The sequence below is a fragment of the Hyperoodon ampullatus genome (assembly GCF_949752795.1).
Source record: "Hyperoodon ampullatus genome assembly, chromosome: 7".
NCBI classification, from domain to species: domain Eukaryota; kingdom Metazoa; phylum Chordata; class Mammalia; order Artiodactyla; family Ziphiidae; genus Hyperoodon; species Hyperoodon ampullatus.
This window is the reverse complement of record NC_136920.1, coordinates 58,559,972-58,581,965: the sequence shown is the minus strand read 5'-3', so window position 1 is coordinate 58,581,965 and position 21,994 is coordinate 58,559,972. Positions and strand designations below refer to the sequence as shown.

The window sequence follows — 21,994 nt, the reverse complement described above, 5'->3', positions numbered from 1 at the left end:
AGAAGGGAGAGTTAGGGAGTTTGGGATTGAAATGTACACACTGCTATATTTAAAATGGATAACCAACAAGGATCTACTGTATAGCACAGGGAACTCTGCTCAATGTTATGTGGCAGCCTGGATGGGCGGGGAGTTTGGGGGAGAATAGATACATGTATATGTATGGCTGAGTTCCTTTGCTGTGCACCTGAAACTATCACAACGTTGTTAACTGGCTATACTCCAATATAAAATAAAAAGTTAAAAACAAAAACAAAAAACCCACCAACTCTTATAAGCAGGATGTGTAGTTAGTGTTTCATAAATTCTAGCTCGATGACTAATTCAGCTCTGCACCCCCCTTCCTGGTATGATGTCAGTATAATAAAGACCTGGAAGATAATTAGGTTTATGTATTTGTTATAAACCTCCATGACTAGCTTTAGACCTACTTACTAAAATGACCCACTTAATCTTAGTGCTCCACGGTCTTGTGGTTGGAAGGGATCTTTAAAGATCCTATCTGTCTACTTGATGATTTAATCCCATCTGTAAGAGTCCCATGACAAGGTTATCCAGCCCATACTTGACCATTCCCAGTGATACAGAATTCACTATCTCTTGAAGCTATCCCTTCTCACTTTTGCAAGGTAGAACTATTAACCCAGACTGAGTCACAATCTGTCTTGTTTTATCTTTAAACCCAATGATCCTAGTACCTCTATGGAAGAGATTTGCACATTGGCAGCCCACGGGTTGCACCTGGCATATTTTATTTGGCTTGAACAGTTGGCCAGCATAGTCTTGATTTTTAAAAAAAGCAGGCCTAGGTAAACAAGGAAACTACAGTAGGATGAAGCAAAGGACTTTGCTGTCCAGTTTAAGATAATGATGAACTGGAGCTGAGAAGCAGGTGTCCCGTTTGATAGGGCAGAAGCTCCCTAACTATGAGCCTGTGTCTTCATTTTAAAATGGGAATAACAATCCCAACCTCACTTGGTTTTTGTGTATAAGGCACTTGGCATAGTAGGTAGCACATAATGAACAGTGAGTAAATGGTAGCTGTTTTCTTGAGGATAAATATCTCTTGGTGGTCCCTTCCCCAGTCTAGGGACTCTCCTTAGAAGGAACTCATCTTCTACAGATCTTTAATATTAACTTCTTAAAGAAGACTTCCTTTGGGACTTCCCTGGAGCACAGTGGTTAAGAATCTGCCTGCCAATGCAGGGGACACGGGATCGAGCCCTGGTCTGGGAAGATCCCATATACTGCGGGGCAACTAAGCCCATGCGCTGCAACTACTGAGCCTGTGCTCTAGATTCCGTGAGGCACAACTACTGAGCCCATGTGCCACAACTACTGAAGCCTGTGCCCCTAGAGCCTGTGCTCTGAAACAAGAGAAGCCACCGCAATGAGAAGCCCACGCACCGCAAAGAAGAGTAGTCCCCCACTCGCCGCAACTAGAGAAAGCCGGCACTCAGCCACAGAGACCCAATGCAGCAAAAACAACAACAACAACAAAATTTTAAAAAAATTAAAAACTCCCATTTACCATTGCAACAAAAAGAGTAAAATATCTAGGAATAAACCTACCTGAGGAGACAAAAGACCTGTATGCAGAAAATTATAAGACTGATGGAAGAAATTAAAGATGATACAAATAGATGGAGAGATATACCATGTTCTTGGATTGGAAGAATCAACATTGTGAAAATGACTATATTACCCAAAGCAATCTACAGATTCAATGCAATCCCTATCAAACTACCACTGGCATTTTTCACAGAACTAAAACAAAAAATTTCACTATTTGTATGGAAACACAAAAGACCCCAAATAGCCAAAGCAATCTTGAGAACAAAACATGGAGCTGGAGGAATCAGGCTCCCTGACTTCAGACTATACTACAAAGCTACAGTAATTAAGACAGTATGGTACTGGCACAAAAACAGAAATATAGATCCACAATGGAACAGGACAGAAAGCCCAGAGATAAACCCACACACATATGGTCACCTTATCTTTGATAAAGGAGGCAAGAATATACAGTGGAGAAAAGACAGCCTCTTCAATAAGTGGTGCTGGGAAAACTGGACAGCTACATGTAAAAGAATGAAATTAGAACACTCCCTAACACCATACACAAAAATAAACTCAAAATGGATTAAAGGCCTAAATGTAAAACCAGACAATAATAGAGAAAAACATAGGCAGAACACTCTTTGACATAAATCACAGCAAGATCCTTTTTGACCCACGTCCTAGAGAAATGGAAATAAAAACAAAAATAAACAAATGGGACCTAATGAAACTTAAAAGCTTTTGCACAGCAAAGGAAACCATAAACAAGACAAAAAGACTACCCTCAGAATGGGAGAAAATATTTGCCAATGAAGGAACTGACAAAGGATTAATCTCCAAAATTTACAAGCAGCTCATGCAGCTCAATATCAAAAAAACAAACAACCCAATCCAAAAATGGGCAGAAGACCTAAAAAGACATTTCTCCAAAGAAGATATACAGATTGCCAACAAACACATGAAAGAATGCTCAACATCATTAATCATTAGAGAAATGCAAATCAAAACTACAATGAGATATCATCTCACACCGGTCAGAATGGCCATCATCAAAAAAACTACAAACAATAAATGCTGGAGAGGGTGTGGAGAAAAGGGAACCCTCTTGCACTGTTGGTGGGAATGTAAATTGATACAGCCACTATGGAGAACAGTATGGAGGTTCCTTAAAAAACTAAAAATAGAACTACCATACGATCCAGCAGTCCCACTACTGGGCATATACCCTAAGAAAACCATAATTCAAAGAGTCATGTACCACAATGTTCATTGTAGCTCTATTTACAATAGCCAGGACATGGAAGCAACCTAAGTGTCCATCGACAGATGAATGGATAAGGAAGATGTGGCACATATACACAATGGAATATTACTCAGCCATAAAAAGAAACAAAATTGAGTTATTTGTAGTGAGGTGGATGGACCTAGAGTCTGTCATACAGAGTGAAGTAAGTCAGAAAGAGAAAAACAAATACTATATGCTAACACATATATATGGAATCTAAAAAAAAAATGGTCATGAAGAACCTAGGGGCAAGACGGGAATAAAGACACAGACATGGCATGGACATATATACACTACCAAACGTAAAATAGATAGCTAATGGGAAGCAGCCGCATAGCACAGGGAGATCAGCTTGGTGCTCTGTGACCACCTAGAGGGGTGGGATAGGGAGGGTGGGAGGGAGGGAGACGCAAGAGGGAAGAGATATGGGGACATATGTATATGTATAACTGATTCACTTTGTTATAAAGCAGAAACTAATACACCACTGTAAAGCAATTATACTCCAATAAAGATGTTAAAAAAAAAAAGAACTCTAACTTAAGTTAAAAGCAAAAAAAATAATAATAATAAAATAAATTTATAGGGCTTCCCTGGTGGCGCAGTGGTTGACAGTCTGCCTGCCGATGCAGGGGACACGGGTTCATGCCCTGGTCTGGGAAGATCCCATATGCCACGGAGCGGCTAGGCCCATGAGCCATGGCCGCTGAGCCTGCGCGTCCGGAGCCTGTGCTGAACAATGGGAGAGGCCACAACAGTGAGAGGCCCGTGTACCGTGAAAAAAAAAAATTTATAAAAATAAAAAAAATTTTAAAAGAAAGAAGCCTTCCTTTGCCAACATACATAAAACAGCATTCTATCCTCTCTCCTTCCTTGCTTCATTTTTTTCCCATTGACATTATTACTATCTAACACTACATACTTACTTACCTAGTTTATCATTGGTATTCCTATCTAGAATATAGGGGAGGATTTTGTGCCTTTTTAAAAAAAAATTTTAAACTGCTATATTCTTAACACCTAGAAGACTGCCAGACATTTAGTAAGTGCTGAATAAATAACTGCTTAATGAGTGAAAAAATATTTTATCAAAGTCTGGTGCCCAGGTCTACACAAAATACTCCAGGTGTGAGAATGACAAGTGGTGAGTATAGTCAGACAATTTTCTTTCTTGTTAATGTAGCCTAGGGTTGCATTAAAGTCTAAAATTAATATAGGGATTTCTCTGGTGGTGCAGTGGTTAAGAATCCGCCTGCCAATGCACGGGACACGGGTTTGACTCCTGGTCCGGGAAGATCCCACATGCCGCAGAGCAACTAAACCTGTGCGCCACAACTACTGAGCCTGCGCTCTAGAGCATGCCAGCCACAACTACTGAAGCCCACACGCTTAGAGCCCATGCTCCGCAACAAGAGAAGCCACTGCAATGAGAAGACTGTGCACCACAATGAAGAGCAGCCCCTGCTCACCGCGACTAGGGAAAGCCCATGCGCAGCAACGAAGACCCAATGCATGCAAAAAAATAATAAAGTAAAAAAATAAATAAAAAAAATAAAATTAACATACCATAATCGAGTATATTTTTTAAACTAGGGGATCATAGACATTTCAGTTGAAAAAATATTAACACAATGTCTTTCTTCATTAAAAAAAAATCCTTACTAACGTAAATTTTGTATCCAAGTAGTTTTTTTTTGGTCTTTAAACTAGAATTTATTGGTATACAAAACTCCATTTCATAGATAAAGTGGCACATCATTGCAGCTTCTATTGCACCAAGTATTGAAGATTAAAAACACACAAAAAGAAACATTTGGTTTTGAAAACACTGCAAATAGCCAAGTACAGTACTTTGGTAAATAAAAAATAAAATGGTTCAGAGTAACACAATCTGAGGAAAGAAACATCCTGGAGGAAATGAACTATGGATATCAGACAATGGTCACATTACCCCCATCCAGCTCCACAGATAAGGCAAGACTTGCTAAGTCTATGGATCATGACCTCACAGAGGTCCAAGTAGTTTTAATTTAAAAGAGTTTTCTACTAACGCTGCAGATATTCTACTTTGGAAATTTTACTTGTAAGGATGGAGACAAATTTATGTCATGCTCTTGATGTCACAGAGATATATGGTTGATCATTACAGTGTAACATAAGGTACCAAAATTGCTTTTCATATAATACCACTACCTAAAATGAGGTAATACAACCTCGTTCCTATTTCCTTTTTAAATTTCAGTGTAAGCCCTTACATAGGTAAACTGACTCCTTTCTACTTCTGTTTGGCTGTCAGTCACATTTAATACCCAGGCGTAAGATCAGCAGTTTCTGTGCACTGAATGTTCCCACTGAAACCAACAGTTTTCAGAATATGAAATAGGTTTAGTACTAGTCTCTGCACAACGGTATAAGTAAATTCTGATGATGAGACAAAAATCTTATTTGTTTTGAATTATCTTGGAAAAACTCAGGACTGATATTTTTCTATGATAAAGGCTTTCCTCCCATACCCAGGTTCACTTTAAATGGTTCCTTCCCTAAACTTAAAATTCTAAGTACCCAGTAATTATTTAGAAGAAACTCAGTGGTTTAATAGAGCTGCCCTTAAATGGTTAGAAATTCTGGACTCTAGTAAGATACTCACTTTTATTTGGTTATTTAGTTCAAACAGAAGTCTTGGTTCTCTTTGTAGGTTGCCTAATGAGCAGAGTAATCCCAATAAATATAGCTTAGTCTCAGTTCACAGATATATACATACCTAAAAGAAGGTCCTTGGTAGGAGGGTTGTTTGAAGAAAGAATGCATGAGTCACTGTGACTCTTGGCAACTGTCCTAATTTGAGGCTGGAATTCAGAACTGTTGAGAAGGGACATCTGCTTCTGTGGGGCTTTGCCTTTCAGAGCCATAGACTCTAAACTCTGTCCTGAATTAAGATGGTGCTGTAGTCCAAAGAAAGAGTCCTTCATTGTATCAGAGTTCTCTGCAAAGTACAAGTGGTCCTTTCCCCTGTTTTAAAATAAATGAGAACTTCAGCAGTATATTATCCATTATGGTAACATTCCACTTTGTCAGAGAAAGAAAGTGGATCAGTGGTGTATAGCAGTGTAGCTCAGACTTTGTAAATATGTTTTTCATTTCCCAAATTAAATAAATAATAGATGTTTTACCTATCATTGTATGGTTGTGGCTAAAGTGAGAAAATGAAATAAAGAGCTCAGTGCTGAGCCTGACACAAAGCAAACACCTGATAATTATTTAAAATCAAAATCTGTTTCTCTTACTTCATTCCATTTCACAAAACACTGCCTTTTCCCTCTTTCCCTTCATGTACACCTATCATGGCATCTCTATGTGATTTAGACATACTTATTTATCTGTATATTGGCCTCCTCACTAGATTGTGAGCAATCTTCAAAAACTGGAATTGTGTCTTATTAATTTCTATGCCTAGCACCTGGTACTGGACCACGAACATAGTGAGTACTTAATACTTATTTGCTGAATGAATGACTACCTTTAACCTTTTACACAACCACAAATGAAAGACCGAAATTATGAGTACACTGGGAGTTAGCAGACAGTCTGACTGGTATTAGGTGTGGTAATTACCTTGGAGTGGTTGACCTACTGCTGTTGGCTGCTAACTCTTTTCCATCAATTTTGGTGGTAGGGATCCTCTGAGGCCTTGATGGAACCAGAAACTGAGTATTGCCTGCTTCAGTATATTCTCTGAATCCTTGTTCAGATAAAAGCACATTTTCTGTCATGTCAGTGGTAGGAAGAGGATTGTAGCTGTCATAAGTTTCTGACAAAGGCTCCAGGGCAAGTGAGACCTGAAAGGGACATGTAATGTATCAGAAGTCTTTTTTTATAGCATTGATTAATTTTAAGACTCTCTAATATAAATTAATGGCCCCATTCCTTATAGGATCTAGTTCAAATTCCTGCCTACCTCAGAAGCCTCATCTCTCACTGTGTTCCCCTCCTCCATCTCTCTCTCCTGGATATACCAATTACTTAGAGTTTTCTAAATGTACCTTATATTTCATTCCCTTATGCCTTCATGTGCAAATTTCCTCCAGCATTACTTCCTCTGTGAAAACTTCTTTGTGTCCAGGCAGAGATGTTATGGCCACTCCGTTTTTCATGTTTCTACTTACTTCGTATCTATCCATTAATATAACCACCATTTATTGAACACTTCACAATAGGCCAGAAACTGTGCTACGTTCTTCACATAGAGAAGCTGATGTGATGATATAACTGTCAGGAAAGTATATTATCCTAATTTGAAGATTGAAAAAAAAAGCAGAGGCTTAAAGGAGGTATTTGTACTTCCAGTTTATTTGTTATCCTGATCAGATTATGAATTCCTTGAAGGCATGAACTATCTTATTCATTTTTCTGTAGACTAATCAGTGTAAGTATACACTTAGTGTACAAGTATGCATAATAATGACTAATGGTCTGAAAAATAAAAGAATGACATAGCACCTGTTGCATCCTTATTGCTAGCTATTTGAGAAAAATAAGGCCCTAGTTCTATGCTGGGGATGAGGCAGGGTGAAGAGGGAGGAACATTAAGATGAAAAGTAATTACTTGAAGTTTCCTTTATTGTCCAACTCCTCTGAATTCAGGCACTCTACTAAAAAGCTTTCCAGGTCTCTGAAAAGTCCAATGGAGAAAAGCCTGATGTAGGAATAAAAAATAAAACAGAGCCTAAAAGCAAAACTTTAGAGAAGAAATTGAAGAATGTACTCCAAAAGAAAAGAAGAGCAGTGTTGAAAGTTCAGTTACAATGACATAGACAGCAGAAGGAATTGTTCAAGTAGCCAAAGAGAGTCACATAATGATGAATGGCCTAAGACAAAAATGAAAGATTGCAGTTAAATATTTTAAGAAGTCTCTGGGAAGGTCAATGGAATAATTTATGTGGAAAAACTGCCAAGGCACAGACTCAATAAACACACTTGAGTCTTGATGAGGAGAATTTTGTTCATGAACCAGGTAGCACAAAGTCCTTTAAATCTATTCATCATTAAGATTTTCTACAAAGACAAATGACCGGAATGCAGTGGGATAAATACTTTGTGCAGTCACTGCTATAAGAGGGTCACATAAAATCCTGGCTGCCCAAATGTAAGTGTCAGAAAATCGTCCCTTGCCATTCATCACTTGCCAAAAGACTGCCACTTTATTCTAGAAACAAAGGAGACACTGAGAATAAAGGCTGCGTCCCTGGCCTTAACAATAACCTGCTGGCTGGCCAGACTTTTGCTTTTTCCCTAAGCAAATTTGAACTAGTCTCAAAACAACTCAAAGGCCTTTACTACCAGTGAGAAAGAAAAGGAAAGTCCAGTTACCTGCCACACCCACCTTACAATCAAAATATAGGTGCTGGCCTAACTCCTTTGTTCAATTAACAAATATTTGTTGATACTAGTTCAGTGCCAGGCTTTGTACTACCTGCCTGGGGCAAAGAGATGAATAAAACATGGAACCTGACCCAAAGGATCAGAGTATCTTGTAGGGGAATTTAAAAAGAAGTAATTTTAATATAAAGTGGTGAGTTCTGGGATTATCTACTACATTTATAACATCTGATATTGGAGAGAACATATTAGTATGTCTATTTTTCAGACTTATGCTAGTCAATATAGCATTTTAAAAGATTTCAAAATTATTTAACAGTGATTAAGAAAACAGATTTTATGTAAAAATTTGAATTTCTGGCTTCTCTTGAAAAATCAGAAGATCCAGAAATGCTGGGTTTCCATCCCATTGTGGCAAAAATTAGCTGGAGTAGACTAGTGGCTTTAGTCAGGGTATGTGCTCCAGTTTGCAAAGTCCCCAGCCATGTCCCAACAAGAGGTAGAGGGACAACTTCTGTTTATCATCACATTTGATCTGCTACATTAAAAAAAATTAACATAGTAAAATGGACATTTTTGTAAATATACACTTCTATGAATTGTAATCTATGTTTAGGTCCATGTGACCACCACCATAATTAAGATATGGAACACTTCCATCACCCCCCAAAAACTCCCTTTGTAGTCATGCCCTCTTCTCACCTCTAACCTCTAGCAACAGTTGAATTTGATAAAATTCAATACTCATTTATGATCAAATCTCTCAGAAAACTTGGACTTTCTCAATGATAAAGGGCATCTATGAAAAACCTGCATCTAATACCATATTTAATAGTGAAAAGACCAAATGCTTTCCTCCCAAGAACAAGAACAAGGCAAGGATATCTGCCTGGTTTCATCCAAGGCAAATAGATGAAAATTGTGTAATATCCATACAATGGAACACAACTCTGCAAAAGGGAATTACTGATACACAAAGTAATATGGATGAATCTCTAAACCTGGCTTCTTTCCGTTATTCTATTAATATTTCTTTTTTTCCTATTAACATTTCTTAACCTAGTTGAGGAGCCAATCGGTGTTCACTGTATGGTTATTTTTATATCTTATACACCTAAGATATTCTTTTGTATATCTATCTCTATTTAATAAAAACAAAAAAATTAAATGAAATAAAACATGTAGTGCCTAACGTGGTAGGCATGCATATAATAAGTGTTGCTAATGGGAATTCCCTGGTGGTTGAGTGGTTAGGACTCCGTGCTCTCACTGCCAAGGGCCTGGGGTTCAATCCCTGGTCGGGGAACTAAGATCCCAAAAGCAATGTGGTGTGGCCAAAAAAATAAATGTTGCTAAAAAAGTTATCAGCATGAATTCCTTCAATGTTATCCATCTCAAAATGTTTCTCCTCTTTCCCTCCTTGTTATAAGTCCTCCATTCCAAAGGTAACCACTATCAGTTGTGTTCTTAATAGAAATTCATTCCCATCTAATTCTCTTCATGACATTACTTGCTCAATTATCCTCTTTTATTTTCAAAATCTTTCTTCACTTGCTTTTCTCTTGGTCTGCAAAACAAATCAGGTCTCCTATACTCTAAAAAAGGCTCAGCAAACTCATTCTGTAAAGGGGTAGAGGGTAAATATTTTAGGCTTTATTGCACATTCTTCTTTTTTAAAGTGACCCTTTAAACATATAAAAACCATTTTTAGTTAGAAGGCCAGATTTAGTCCACTGGGCAAAGTATGCCAACACCTCTTCTAAAGTAGCAACAAACGCCTCAATTCTGCTACCCACTATCAATACTTTCCTCTCCAATTCAAGTAAATTTGGCATGTCCCTGTCATGTGCCTAAGTACCATGTTAAGTGCTTCCATATTTTTTTCATATCATTTAATTCCTACAACAATGCCATATGGTAAAAGTTATTATCTTCATCTTATAAAATAGGATACTGAAGCTCAGAGAGTACAAATGAACACCAGAAATGTTTTCATAACCAGTTTTTCCATGTCCAAGTCTTGTGCTATTTCCATTAGGTCACACTATGTCTCCCTCTCTTCGCTGCCATTTATGTGGGAAACAGAGAGAAATCTCTAACTGTTATTTCTACTTCTTCACTGTAATTACTACTTATTTACTTATTCCATAATCTTTCAAAATCTGACCTCTGTCTCCAAGGCTCTATTAAAACAGTTCTCTAAAGAACCCAATGACATTTAAATAAAAAACATACAAGTATTATTGTATCAACTGACATTTAAATAAGGGGGGAAAAAGATGCACCACCTTAGAAAACAGTCCAGTAGTTCCTCAAAGTTAAACATACTTACCATATGAACACAATTCTACACCTAAGTATATACCCAAGAGAACTGAAAGCATCTGTTCACAAAAAACTTGTATGCAAATGTTCATAGCAGCATTATTCATAAAAGTCAGAAAGTGGAAACAGTCCTAATGTCCATCAACTGAAGAATGGATAAACAACATGTGCTATAATATATCCATACAATGGAATATTATTTAGCTATAATAAGGAATAAAGTACTGATTCATGCTACAACATGGATGAACCTTGAAAACATTATGCCAACTGAAAGAAGCCAGATACAAAAGGTCACATATTATATTACATCATTTATTTGAAATGTCCAGAATAGGCAATATATAGAGACAGAAGGTAGATTAGTGGTTGCCAGGGGTTGGGGAAAGGTAAAAAGGGGAATGACTACTAATGGGTATAGTGTTTCTTCTTGGGGTGATAAAATGCTCTGGAATTAGATAATCGTGATGGTTGTACAATATTGTGAATACACTAAAAAATACTGAACTGTATACTTTAAAAGGGTGAATTTTATGGCATATGAATCATATCTCATTTTTTTATATAGGGAAAAAACCTACCTAGAATTATACACTCCAACTGTTTTTTTTTTTTTCGCAGTACGTGGTCCTCTCACTGTTGTGGCCTCTCCCGTTGCGGAGGACAGGCTCTGGACGCGCAGGCTCAGCGGCCATGGCTCACGGGCCCAGCCGCCCCGTGGCATGTGGGATCTTCCCGGACCGGGGCACAAACCCGTGTCCCCTGCATCAGCAGGTGGACTCTCAACCACTGTGCCACCAGAGAAGGCCCCAACTGTTTTTATTTTCCCTTGTTTTTTTTTCCCCAGTCATTAATCATATGTATATATGTGGGTATAATTTTAATTCTCTTTTGTCATCAATCCAAAATAATTTTCCATGTTGCTACACAATCATAACTATATAATTTTATCTTTTATGGAAACAAAATAGTCCACTAATAGATGATTTAAATATCATTGAATAAACTGTTTTCATTTTTTCAATATTAAAAATGCATTTCCAGGGCTTCCCTGGTGGCGCAGTGGTTGAGAGTCTGCCTGCCGATGCAGGAGACACGGGTTCGTGCCCCGGTCCGGGAAGATCCCACATGCCGCGGAGCGGCTGGGCCCGTGAGCCATGGCTGCTGAGCCTGCGCGTCCGGAGCCTGTGCTCCACAACGGGAGAGGCCACAACAATGAGAGGCCCGCGTACCGCAAGAAATTTAAAAAAAAAAAAAAAGGGAAACTACAAATACAAAATTTTGGAGACTATGTAGGATTATAACTGAACAATGATTATGTAATTCATGTTATTCTGAATTTAATAAAAAGTACTGAGAAGAATGAGTGCAGTAGGAGCTGCGAAGGTCTCTTGGAACTTGAGATGGGCAGCAAAGAACTAAGAGGATATGGATAAGTGAGAAATAAGTACATGACAGTCTGGGTAAAAACATGAACAAAAGCATGAAGTGGGAATTTGCATGGTATGTGGGAGTCACGTACCTACCCATTCTACAAACAGACTCAACTATTTGTGCCCCCAAAGTTTTATTTTATGTAGCAGATAATTATAATATTTTTACCTGGAGTTCTCCAAGTTTCTTAGATGCTGGTGAAACAATGGTAAAAAATCCATTGATGTGATGGGTTGGAGAAAGCTGGGCTAGTCCACTGATCTGAACTCTACCAACCGGAAGATGTTCAAGTTTGGTGATTACTTCCAGCACCAGCACAGCCATATCTAATCAGAAACAATTACAACATAGGCAGACATTTTTCATTTACTTTTTTTTTGGAAGTGGGAAGAGTAATATACATTACAAAATTTTTTTACTTAAAAGAATCATTTTATTTTCAAATAAACTATGCACTTTACCATATCATTCAGGAGGTGGGGAAGAGTGAACCCAAGATCAAAAGAACAACAAAGTTTTAGAGAAGAGCAATGACAAATAACTCGAATGGAGAAAAAAATTACATAAAAATATTTAGAATATCAAGTATTTGATAAGGAAAATACCTTTAAGAGAGTATATATATATATATTTTACATATTTGGCAAGGACTCAGACTTTAGTTTTGAAATGAAAAAGCAACAATAAAAAAATTCTCGGGCTTCCCTGGTGGCGCAGTGGTTGAGAGTTCGCCTGCCGATGCAGGGGACACGGGTTTGTGCCCCGGTCCGGGAAGATCCCACATGCCGCGGAGCGGCTAGGCCCGTGAGCCATGGCCGCTGAGCCTGCACGTCCGGAGCCTGTGCTCCACAACAGGAGAGGCCGCAGCAGTGAGAGGCCCGCGTACCGCAAAAAAAAAAAAAAGAAAAAAATTCTCAGTTTTTAAATTCTCACCATTTCTAGTTTTGAACTGGACAAAGGGCTTCTCTTGTATAGATGCATGGGTTGGTTCCTGCCTCTCAGGAGTATTTTACTGCTTATTTCTCAATAAAATCTGGAACACTGAAAGGCTGAGAGCACTTAGAACTAAAAGGAATGGAAATAAACTCCTTAACTGTATTTGTCAATTGGTTGCTTAGACTTAACACCTTCATGGTCCTAATTTACAGCAGGAGAAATAAAATGCATGCATATGCAATCTGAGATTATTTCAGGACAGTGTGACTTCTGAATATTTTCTTACCAAAGTTGAGAAAGTGGTTCATTTTCACCCTTTGTTCAATGCTGTAGTGAAAAGAGTATTGGATTTACAATTAGAAGATTTGTGATTGTGTTGTGGCTCCAACATTCACAAGCTACTTCTCTGTAAGCCACAGCTGTCTATAAAATAGGCATCGTAATACCTATATCATGGCTGTGTGAGGAATGGGAGTATTGCAAGTAAAACACATAGCACAGTATCCTTTTACATGGCAGTTGCTTAATGGTTGTTATATGACTTTAGGCAACTTACTTAACATATCACCATCCCTGTCTTACCTAATCATGCAAGTTCTCTGAAAATTCTGAGCTAATAGGTGTAAAAGTGCTTTGCAGACTATAAAATAACGTGCATATATAGAATAAGGGAAATGTACCAACATATGTTGGTTATTTACTAACAGCCAGGCTCACCCATGTCTCATTTATTTTCTTAATGAAATATCTCTGTGCATCTTTTAAAAGTTCTTATCACTTTCTACCTACTATTGTAACTAAACTTTTTTGTGCATTTAGTTAGAATTAGATACCATTCTGATTAATTTTTTGATTCATTTTTGTAATCTCCACAGTGTCTAGCACAACGTCTAGCACATGCAAAGTGTTCAATACATATTTTTTGAATAACTGAACTTTTTTTCTTTATATTTTGATGTTTTCAAAATTTTCCTCTTGAAAGAATGCAAACTTAAGGACAAGTTAATCTGTTTTTTTTTGTTTTTTTTTTTTTGTGGTACGCGGGCCTCTCACTGTTGTGGCCTCTCCCGTTGCGGAGCACAGGCTCCGGACACGCAGGCTCAGCAGCCATGGCTCACGGGCCCAGCCACTCCACGGCATGTGGGATCTTCCCGGACCGGGGCACGAACCCGTGTCCCCTGCATCAGCAGGCGGACTCTCAACCACTGCACCACCAGGGCAGCCCAGTTAATCTTTAATTCACCTCTGGCTCTCCGGTATTCTTAGCCCAACAATATTTACATGATAAATGCTTAATTTTTCCTGACTTGAACTGAATTGATTTGATGTCTACCATCCAAAACGTGTTTATATGAAAACTTGACCTGAATAGAGAAATAACACAGTACATTCAGAATGCTTTCCTTTAACAGAAATGAAGAAATTTTGGCTCCTGGTTCCAGCAGAGGGATCCTCCCTTCTCTGAAAACCTGTACTATTAACTCACTAAACCACTCAGTTGGCATTTAGCATGTATTCTTGTATTATTGGTAAATTTTATATCTATATCATCTTTCCTTGAGCATAATGTAAGTCCCAGAGTAGAGACTACAGTTATTCCTTAAAGAAGCATGGTGTGGTGACAAGTGCATGAGTTTTGGTGTCAGAGAGAAGTGGGCTCAAATCCTAGTTTGGCCATTTGTCAACTATGTAACCTTATAGAGGATTCATTTTATTTCTCTGAACCTCAGTTTCATTGTCTATAAAACAGAGAAAATATCTATCTTGCAGGGTTATTAAGGATTAGAAATAATATGTATCAACTAGTAGCACATAGTATACTCTCAATAATGGTGGCTATTATAAAACCTCTTTGACTCCTCAATAATTAACAATGCCATAGATACTAAGTACACAATAAAACCTATTGTTAACAACATAATCACATGCTTCTTATTAGGCCTACAGTTGAAATGATAAGACAAAAACATACCTGTTAGATAAGAGGTAAACTGCTTTGGACCACAGCGAATAGCATAACGTGTAGTTGTTCTCACAGCTTTTGGTTCGGTCTGCAATGCATCCCTGGGACAAAAGAGTGTTCCTTCTGATGTTTCTCCCCACCATGTCACTCGAACAAGTACACAAGCAGGAGGCTTTGTAATCTTCCATATGACTTTATTAACAGTAAGTTTCAGAAAGCAGCGTAGCTGGCCTTCAACCAGGGGTGGTAGGCTTGTAGATGGAGAAATGTCACTTAAACCTGTGGAGGAATCCAAGAATACTAAGTCGAAATTTAGTCTAAATACAGAAAACACATAATCTGCTTTTTGAATGAAAACACACAAACATTTTCGTCTCTACAAAGAGAAGGCTTATTCTATTTATTCTAATACATGAGAAGTAACTAGCAAACCAGACCATAGAATAAGCTATCTGGTCACTTAAGCCACTCTGACAACTAGTTAGTATTCAGGATTTGATTCAGGTTATTGTAAGTAAAGAACATACCAACTTAAGACATGCTAATACAAACTCCTCTTTAACTGAAAGATATTAAATGAAAAATACAAATACAATGATACAGTATACAGGTTTAAAAAAATCTATGAAGTAGTTGAAATTTTTCTTCCAAGTACTGTTGTTCTGATTATTGTAATGTCCACAGTTTTTAAGATATGTTATCTTTACCTACTTCTCTTACTTTAAAACCATCACTAAACATAAAACAGCAACAACTGTCAATCAGTTCTCAAATGAAGTCTACACTTTACAACTCAGCACTTCAAGAAAGACCACCTTAAACTGTGTCTTTTCTTCCTGCTGATATCACACAATGAGGACAGAAACTATCATTTTCAGATTATGCCATTATCTTTTAGCACAGTGCTGGGTTCATAATATTTATGGCTTTTAGACAGATAATAAAGTGTAAATGAGGCAATTCATCATGGCTTTCTATAAAGCTTTCCTTTAATGACTCTGATTGTCTTCTATTCACGGTATCTTCTAACCATGACTTAGAGGAGATTTAAGAAGTCATTCCAATATTACACACACCTTTCTAGTCCTCTCACTTTTCCCTGGGGAGTGGTCATGCCTCACAAGAAAAAAAATATACTGGAGTCTATCAGATCAGGAATTTATATAACTAATTCTTTGGATTTCTAAAGTGAACAGCCTCTCTGCTTTCTTTAGTGAAGAAAAGACCCACCATAATCGTTATGGATAACTAGTTTCAATATAAAAATTATACACAGGTGTGTACATGAGTACTACTGTATATGCACGTGGTATAATGAGAAGGACATTCTTATGTTATTTCTATTTTGATTTTCCTCCTATCAACCACATATGCTTGACTGGTTTGACATAGGCAGCACCAGCACTGGACACTTCCATACTTCTGTTTCATATCCTCCCATCATTCCTGGAAAGGCATTGCCTCAAAACTGCCTTAGTTATCTTTAAACAGTTTGGATAAGGTTTATTCCCAGACTGCAACTTTAGTCCTCAATCCAATGGCCTAATGCACTATCACCATTCCTAATACCTCTTTGCCTATACTATAAAATGCAGTCACCCAGTTTTTGTTTTGTTTTGAGGCAGCCCTGTAGAGATTCCATTACATTTCATGATCTGCCCTGGGTTCCCAGGGTGACTGTTCTTGCTGCAGCTCACATTTCCCTGGTCTCTTCATAAGCTTGCTTCTTTTTGAGCAGACTAACCTGATGAGGTCCTCTTCATAAGCTTGCTTCTTTTTGAGCAGACTAACCTGATGAGGTCCTCTTGCTACACACTCTTCCATCATCTCAAATCCTTCAGAGATCTTCATGCCCTAAACCCCCCACCCCACTTCAATCCTACCACACCGTCACTCCCCAGTCTTTCTTCCTCTCTCCTCCACAACTATCTTTTCCCTACTCCCACCTGTAGCCCTTCATGATTCATGACTGTCTCATGCTTCAGTCATTCAATTAACATTTACTAAGTCCTGCTTCGTGTTAGCTCTTGGGGATTCAGTAATGTGTAAAACGTGATCCTTGCCTATTAGGATTATTGGCATACTCTCCAACTTATTTTTCTTCCAGTTCTATGTGGACCTGCAAAGCTATACCTCCCCCCTCCCGTCCCCACACATTTAACTTTTATCAAAAACACCCCTAAGTCATGGGGATTTAAAGTACAGCACAGTGACTACAGTTAATGATAGTGTACTGTATATTTGAAAGTTGCTGAAGAGTAGATGTTAAAAGATCTCTTCACAAGAAAAAAAAATGTAACTATGTATGATGTGGATGCTAATTAGACATGTGGTAATAATTTCGAAATATATACAAACATTATGTTGTACACCTGAAACTAACATAATGTTATATGTCAATTATACCTCAATTTTTAAAAAAGTAAAACCAAAACAAAACATTCCTACAATTTTTTTGTTCCCTTCCTCTGGAAGGGTCCCCTTTTAGCCTTCACTTCGTCCCATTTATTCACCCACTTTGCCCCCTACTCCAGCCCCTATATCCTTTCCATTCGCGGGAAGGCCAATTGACCTCTCTTTTAACCTTCTGATTCCCTGGTTCTTCTCCCTTCTCAATCCCTCTTTTTTTTTTTTTTTTCTTTTAACAGGCGGCTGTGGGAGGTCTCCCTAGAATGCTTCGCGTCCTGCTCCCCCAACTCCCCCAACTCCGCCCAACTCCGCTTTCCTCAACCTTTGGTCGCTCATATTACCTCTCTTCTTGCGGCTACCGCCGCCCCCAGGCCCCTGGGCTTTCCGTTGTTTCATGACGAGCCCCAGCTCTTCTTCACCAACTCAACTCCGGCCCCAGCACTTAAGCCGTACCCTCCCGCCATCCCTTCCCAAGGCGCTGGCGTTCCCCGGCAACCGGCGCCGCTGGGCAGCTTGGGAGGCAGGAAGAAAGCGGCTCTTCCTTTAACAGCCTCTAGGAAGCCATGAGAAAGGAAGGCGCCAAGACGCCTTCCCTCCAATAGACTACAACACCCAGGACGCTTTGCTACAGTACCTCTGCGGGTTGGACGCGGTCTCCTCCAGCTGCGCAAGCGCAAAGGGATAAGCCCTTTGAGGACTCCATTGCCCAGGGTGCATTGCCTTCAGTAACGCTTCTCTTTCCGGCGAGGGTCGTCGAGTTCTCCGCTTGGGGTCTGAGGGATCAGAAACTACGTTACCCAGCTCCCTTTGTGGAGGCTGGTGCGCACTTCCGGTGGAAGCACTGGGGCGAGGGGGTGGAGTTTACGGAGCCGGTGGGCGGTGCTGCTGGTAGCTGGGTGCTATCCAAAGGCGACGGGGCGTCGCTAGGGGAGCGAGCTGTGTGACCGGTTGGGCCGCACTTAGCGTGGGACGAAGCTTCGGCTACTGTTCGACTGCCTGCGGCCTTCCCTTCATGTCGGCCCTCGAGAAGAGCATGCACCTCGGCCGCCTGCCCCCTCGCCCTCCTCTACCCGGCAGCGGGAGCAGTCAGAGCGGAGCCAAGATGCGAATGGGGTACGTAACCCGTACCCCTTCTCCCTAGAGGCCAGGCCCCGGCCATTGGAGAATGGTGTCTCTGGGCGTTTAGAGCGGCACGTCAAGGGAGGCTAAGGATAGGAGAGAATGTTGGCGGCGGCCTGGAGACGTTTAGATGAAGTAGAAGGCAGATCTGGGGACTAGGGGAGGCGCCAAGTCAGTGGAAATTGGAGAATAAATAGTATTGGAGGGAGAAGGGAATGAGGCAAAGATTGAGGAAGCTGAGAGGATAGTTTAAGATATGTAGGAGGCACCTCCAGAAGAAGGGGTGGAGGAGGTTTGAGAAAAGGGAGAAGAACGGTGACAAAGGTGGAGGGGAAATCTGCCAGGGATGGTTGAGGGAAATGGGAAACGACGGAAAGAAAAGTTGAGGGGAATTAGGAGAAGAACTCGGAAAAGATTTGGGAGGAGTAAATCTTTATCTAGTTTCTCTGAGAACTAGATAATAGAAAAAAGCTGTGGAAAACAGAGAACACCTGAGGCAGGGGTGGAGCGGAAAAGACAACCAGGGAGCAGAAGGTTCTAGAGAGAGTATCTAGGGGTGTAAGAGGCAGATTCTGGGAGTGAGGGAGTGACTTAGAGATTAAGTCTCTTAAGGGGTACTGAGAAAGTGTGGGGAACAGGCCTAAGGTAAGATGGAGAACACAGCCAAGAAGACTGTTAGGGGTGATAGGAATGTGCTGAGAAGTGAGGGTAGGGAATAAGGGGAGGAGTGAGGAGGGAGAGGGCTGAGGGGCTTAGAGAGTAACCATGGGCTCCAGAGATTGAGAAATGACTAGGAATAGGGTCTAGTGAATGGCGTGCTGCAGAGGTAAGGTCTGGGAAGCTTAAAGAGGAAGATTTGGGAAATTGATTTTTGCTGGGCAAATAAGTCTGGTGGAAGCTATGTACTGATCTGATAAGATTCAATTAATGAAACACTGAGAGGAGCCACTTAAAATGTTTTGAGGGAATCCATCGTTTACTGGAATGGGAGGAGCTGTGTTGGCTTTTGGAATTTAGGTTGCTGAATGGCTTGGGCCAGGTTGGGGGATGCTAAGGTGTAGGAGAGAGAGTGTAATGAGTTGAACCTGGGAGAAGTAGAAGGCAGAGGTAATTGAACAGGCAGTTGGTTTTGAGGGGTATTTGTAGTATCAGGATTCTGGAGACTAGTGACTGAAAAGAGAAAAGGGGTAGGAAAAATACTTAGGTATGTGGTAGTCAAGAGTGTGTGTTTGGGATTCTAGAGATAGGTTGGTAGACATTCTTGGAATAAGGAGTAGAGAAGAAAAACCTTAGGTTCTGAAGATTAATATGTACAGAAACTGATCGAAAAGGAGATTTAGATAGGAGATACAATACTGTGAAAGCAGGTCCTAGGAATGAAGAGAAAGGAGAATCCTGCAAATTAAAACAGTGGAGTAGAGGGGTGGTGAGAATGGTTGGAAAAACTGGGGAAGGAAACTAAGAATTGAAGTGGAGACCTGACTATGAGACACAGTAGAAAACTGAGAAAACCTTGACAAGTGAAGATAGGTCGACGGATGCACAATACAAAGAGGTGGTAGACGCCTACATGTAAGGTAAAATGAAGACCGTTTTGGCTTTGGAAGACAAAGGTAGGACTGTAACATGATTCAGGAGGATCTGGAAGCTGATCCATAGGAGATTATTTGGGAAAATTAACCTGGACTATAAAATTAATGTAACGTTTATTGTTGATATGTATCTTAGTTGCCACCTTTCTTAAACTAAACTTTGATCTTTCAGTATTCCAGCACTCTTCTTTAAAATATATATAAAAATACTAGCTTTTTAATAACCATATATCCTTCAGATAAGTTAGAGCTTAGCTTCTCACTTTATCAGAAATTCTCTGAAGATGAAGAACTGAAGAAAAATACTAAGAAAAAATAAAATCTACTGATTAGATTATTAGTAACTTAACCTCTTTAAATAGATGCTTTGGTCCTCTTAATTTAGGTTAACTGCTTATTCTGGAAGATAAAGTTCTTTAGAAGAATGCTTCTTTATAGTACTGTGAAGAGAAGAGCATATATTGGTGAATTTTATGTGGTCCTCAAGTAGCTTATTTTCCTTTATTTTTATTTTCTACTTCCTTATTGGAACATAGACATGCCTCATGTAAGCCTAATGTTAATGATAATATAGACTGTCTCCTCCCCTAGAATCATAAAGCTGGAAGAGAGTCTCTGAGACCTATTGTGTTTTTTGGATTCATAGTTGTTATCATTGGCAATACTTAATTTGAGTTGTGTATCTTATTCCTTTGCACATACTCTAGGATTCAGTCTTCCTTTTTCCTCAGTCAGTCCTGGTTTATGAAGTCTCACTTCTACCAATTTCAAATCATCCTTCTTTATTTCTAACTTCTTCTCACTTTCTTTTTTTTTTTTTTTTTTTTTTTTTTACTCTTTCTATCTTTTCCACTCGCCAGTCCATCTCTTACTCTCAGGTTGGACCTGTTCCTTTGACAGTTTCTTATATGACTTACTCTTTCACCTATTTTTCATAATCTCTTGCCTTCAGTTTCAGTAAACCTTATTTAGATGTGTTTGCATATTCAGGGTGGTTTTAAGTTTTTGGTTTTTCCTGAGTTTCCATAGTTTTGTTTTTCCAAATGGATTTAGTAATTCCAGAGTATTGCTGGATAAAGCAATAATAACAATTACTTTTTTTTTCTTTTCTTTTTTTGAGTGAGTACTATGTGCCAGGCATTGTGATAGTAGCTTTATGTATGTTATTTCTCGGGTAAGGCCTGAAATCCTGGTTTTATTATTCCTTGATAGATGCCAGTAGATGATACCCAAAACAGTGGTTTTGAACTTTTTAATTAAAGCTTTTGGAGCTACTCTGATTTTAGAGCCCTACTTGCAACTGGTATTAGTCTGTTAGCGTTGCCATAACAAAAATACCATATTTTTTTTCTCAAGAGTTCTAGAGGCTGAGAAGTCCAAGATCAAGGCACCAGCAGATTCCATGTCTGGTGAGGACCACTTCTTGGTTCATAGATGGCAGTCTTCTCACTGTGTCCTTACATGTGGGAAGGAAGAAGAGAGCGCTGTGGGGTCTCTTTTATAAGGGTACTAATCATATTTATGAAGGCTACACCCTCATGACCTTATCACCTCCCAAAGGCTCCACCTTCAAATACTGTAGAGGTTATTGGAGATTAGGATTTAAGGTGAATTTTGGGGGGCACAGACTTTCAGTCTATAACACCTGGTGTGCTTGAGGGTGTTTTTATTTTATTTTATTTTTTTATATATTTTTTAATTTTTAAATTTAATTTTATTTATTTTTTATACAACAGGTTCTTATTAGTCATCAGTTTTATACACATCAGTGTATACATGTCAATCCCAATCGCCCAATTCATCATACCACGATCCCCACCTGCGGCTTTCCCCACTTGGTTTCCATACGTTTGTTCTCTACATCTGTGTCTCACCTTCTGCCCTGCAAACCGGTTCATCTGTACCATTTTTCTAGGTTCCACATAAATGCGTTAATATACACCATTTGTTTTTCTCTTTCTGACTTACTTCACTCTGTATGACAGTCTCATGATC

General features: G+C 39.2%; 2 protein-coding genes across 2 annotated transcripts in view; one reads left to right on the top strand and one right to left on the bottom strand.

Moving 5' to 3' along the window:
- Nucleotides 1-17,827, bottom strand: part of C2CD3 (C2 domain containing 3 centriole elongation regulator) — a gene marked incomplete at its 3' end in the record, with an annotated part of 122,970 nt that extends 105,143 nt beyond the window's left edge. The window contains exons 1-5 of the mRNA XM_079707983.1: nucleotides 17,630-17,827; nucleotides 14,889-15,158; nucleotides 12,149-12,306; nucleotides 6,458-6,681; nucleotides 5,607-5,854 (exon numbers count right to left, since the gene is read on the bottom strand). Coding sequence (XP_079564109.1) covers nucleotides 5,607-5,854; nucleotides 6,458-6,681; nucleotides 12,149-12,306; nucleotides 14,889-15,158; nucleotides 17,630-17,684 — 955 coding nt within the window. The 5' untranslated portion in view covers nucleotides 17,685-17,827. The remainder of the gene's footprint in view (nucleotides 1-5,606; nucleotides 5,855-6,457; nucleotides 6,682-12,148; nucleotides 12,307-14,888; nucleotides 15,159-17,629) is intronic.
- A 473-nt stretch (nucleotides 17,828-18,300) lies between these two features.
- Nucleotides 18,301-21,994, top strand: part of PPME1 (protein phosphatase methylesterase 1) — a gene marked incomplete at both ends in the record, with an annotated part of 75,012 nt that continues 71,318 nt past the window's right edge. Inside the window, one exon of the mRNA XM_079707798.1 lies at nucleotides 18,301-18,401. Within this exon, the coding sequence (XP_079563924.1) occupies nucleotides 18,301-18,401 (101 nt within the window). The remainder of the gene's footprint in view (nucleotides 18,402-21,994) is intronic.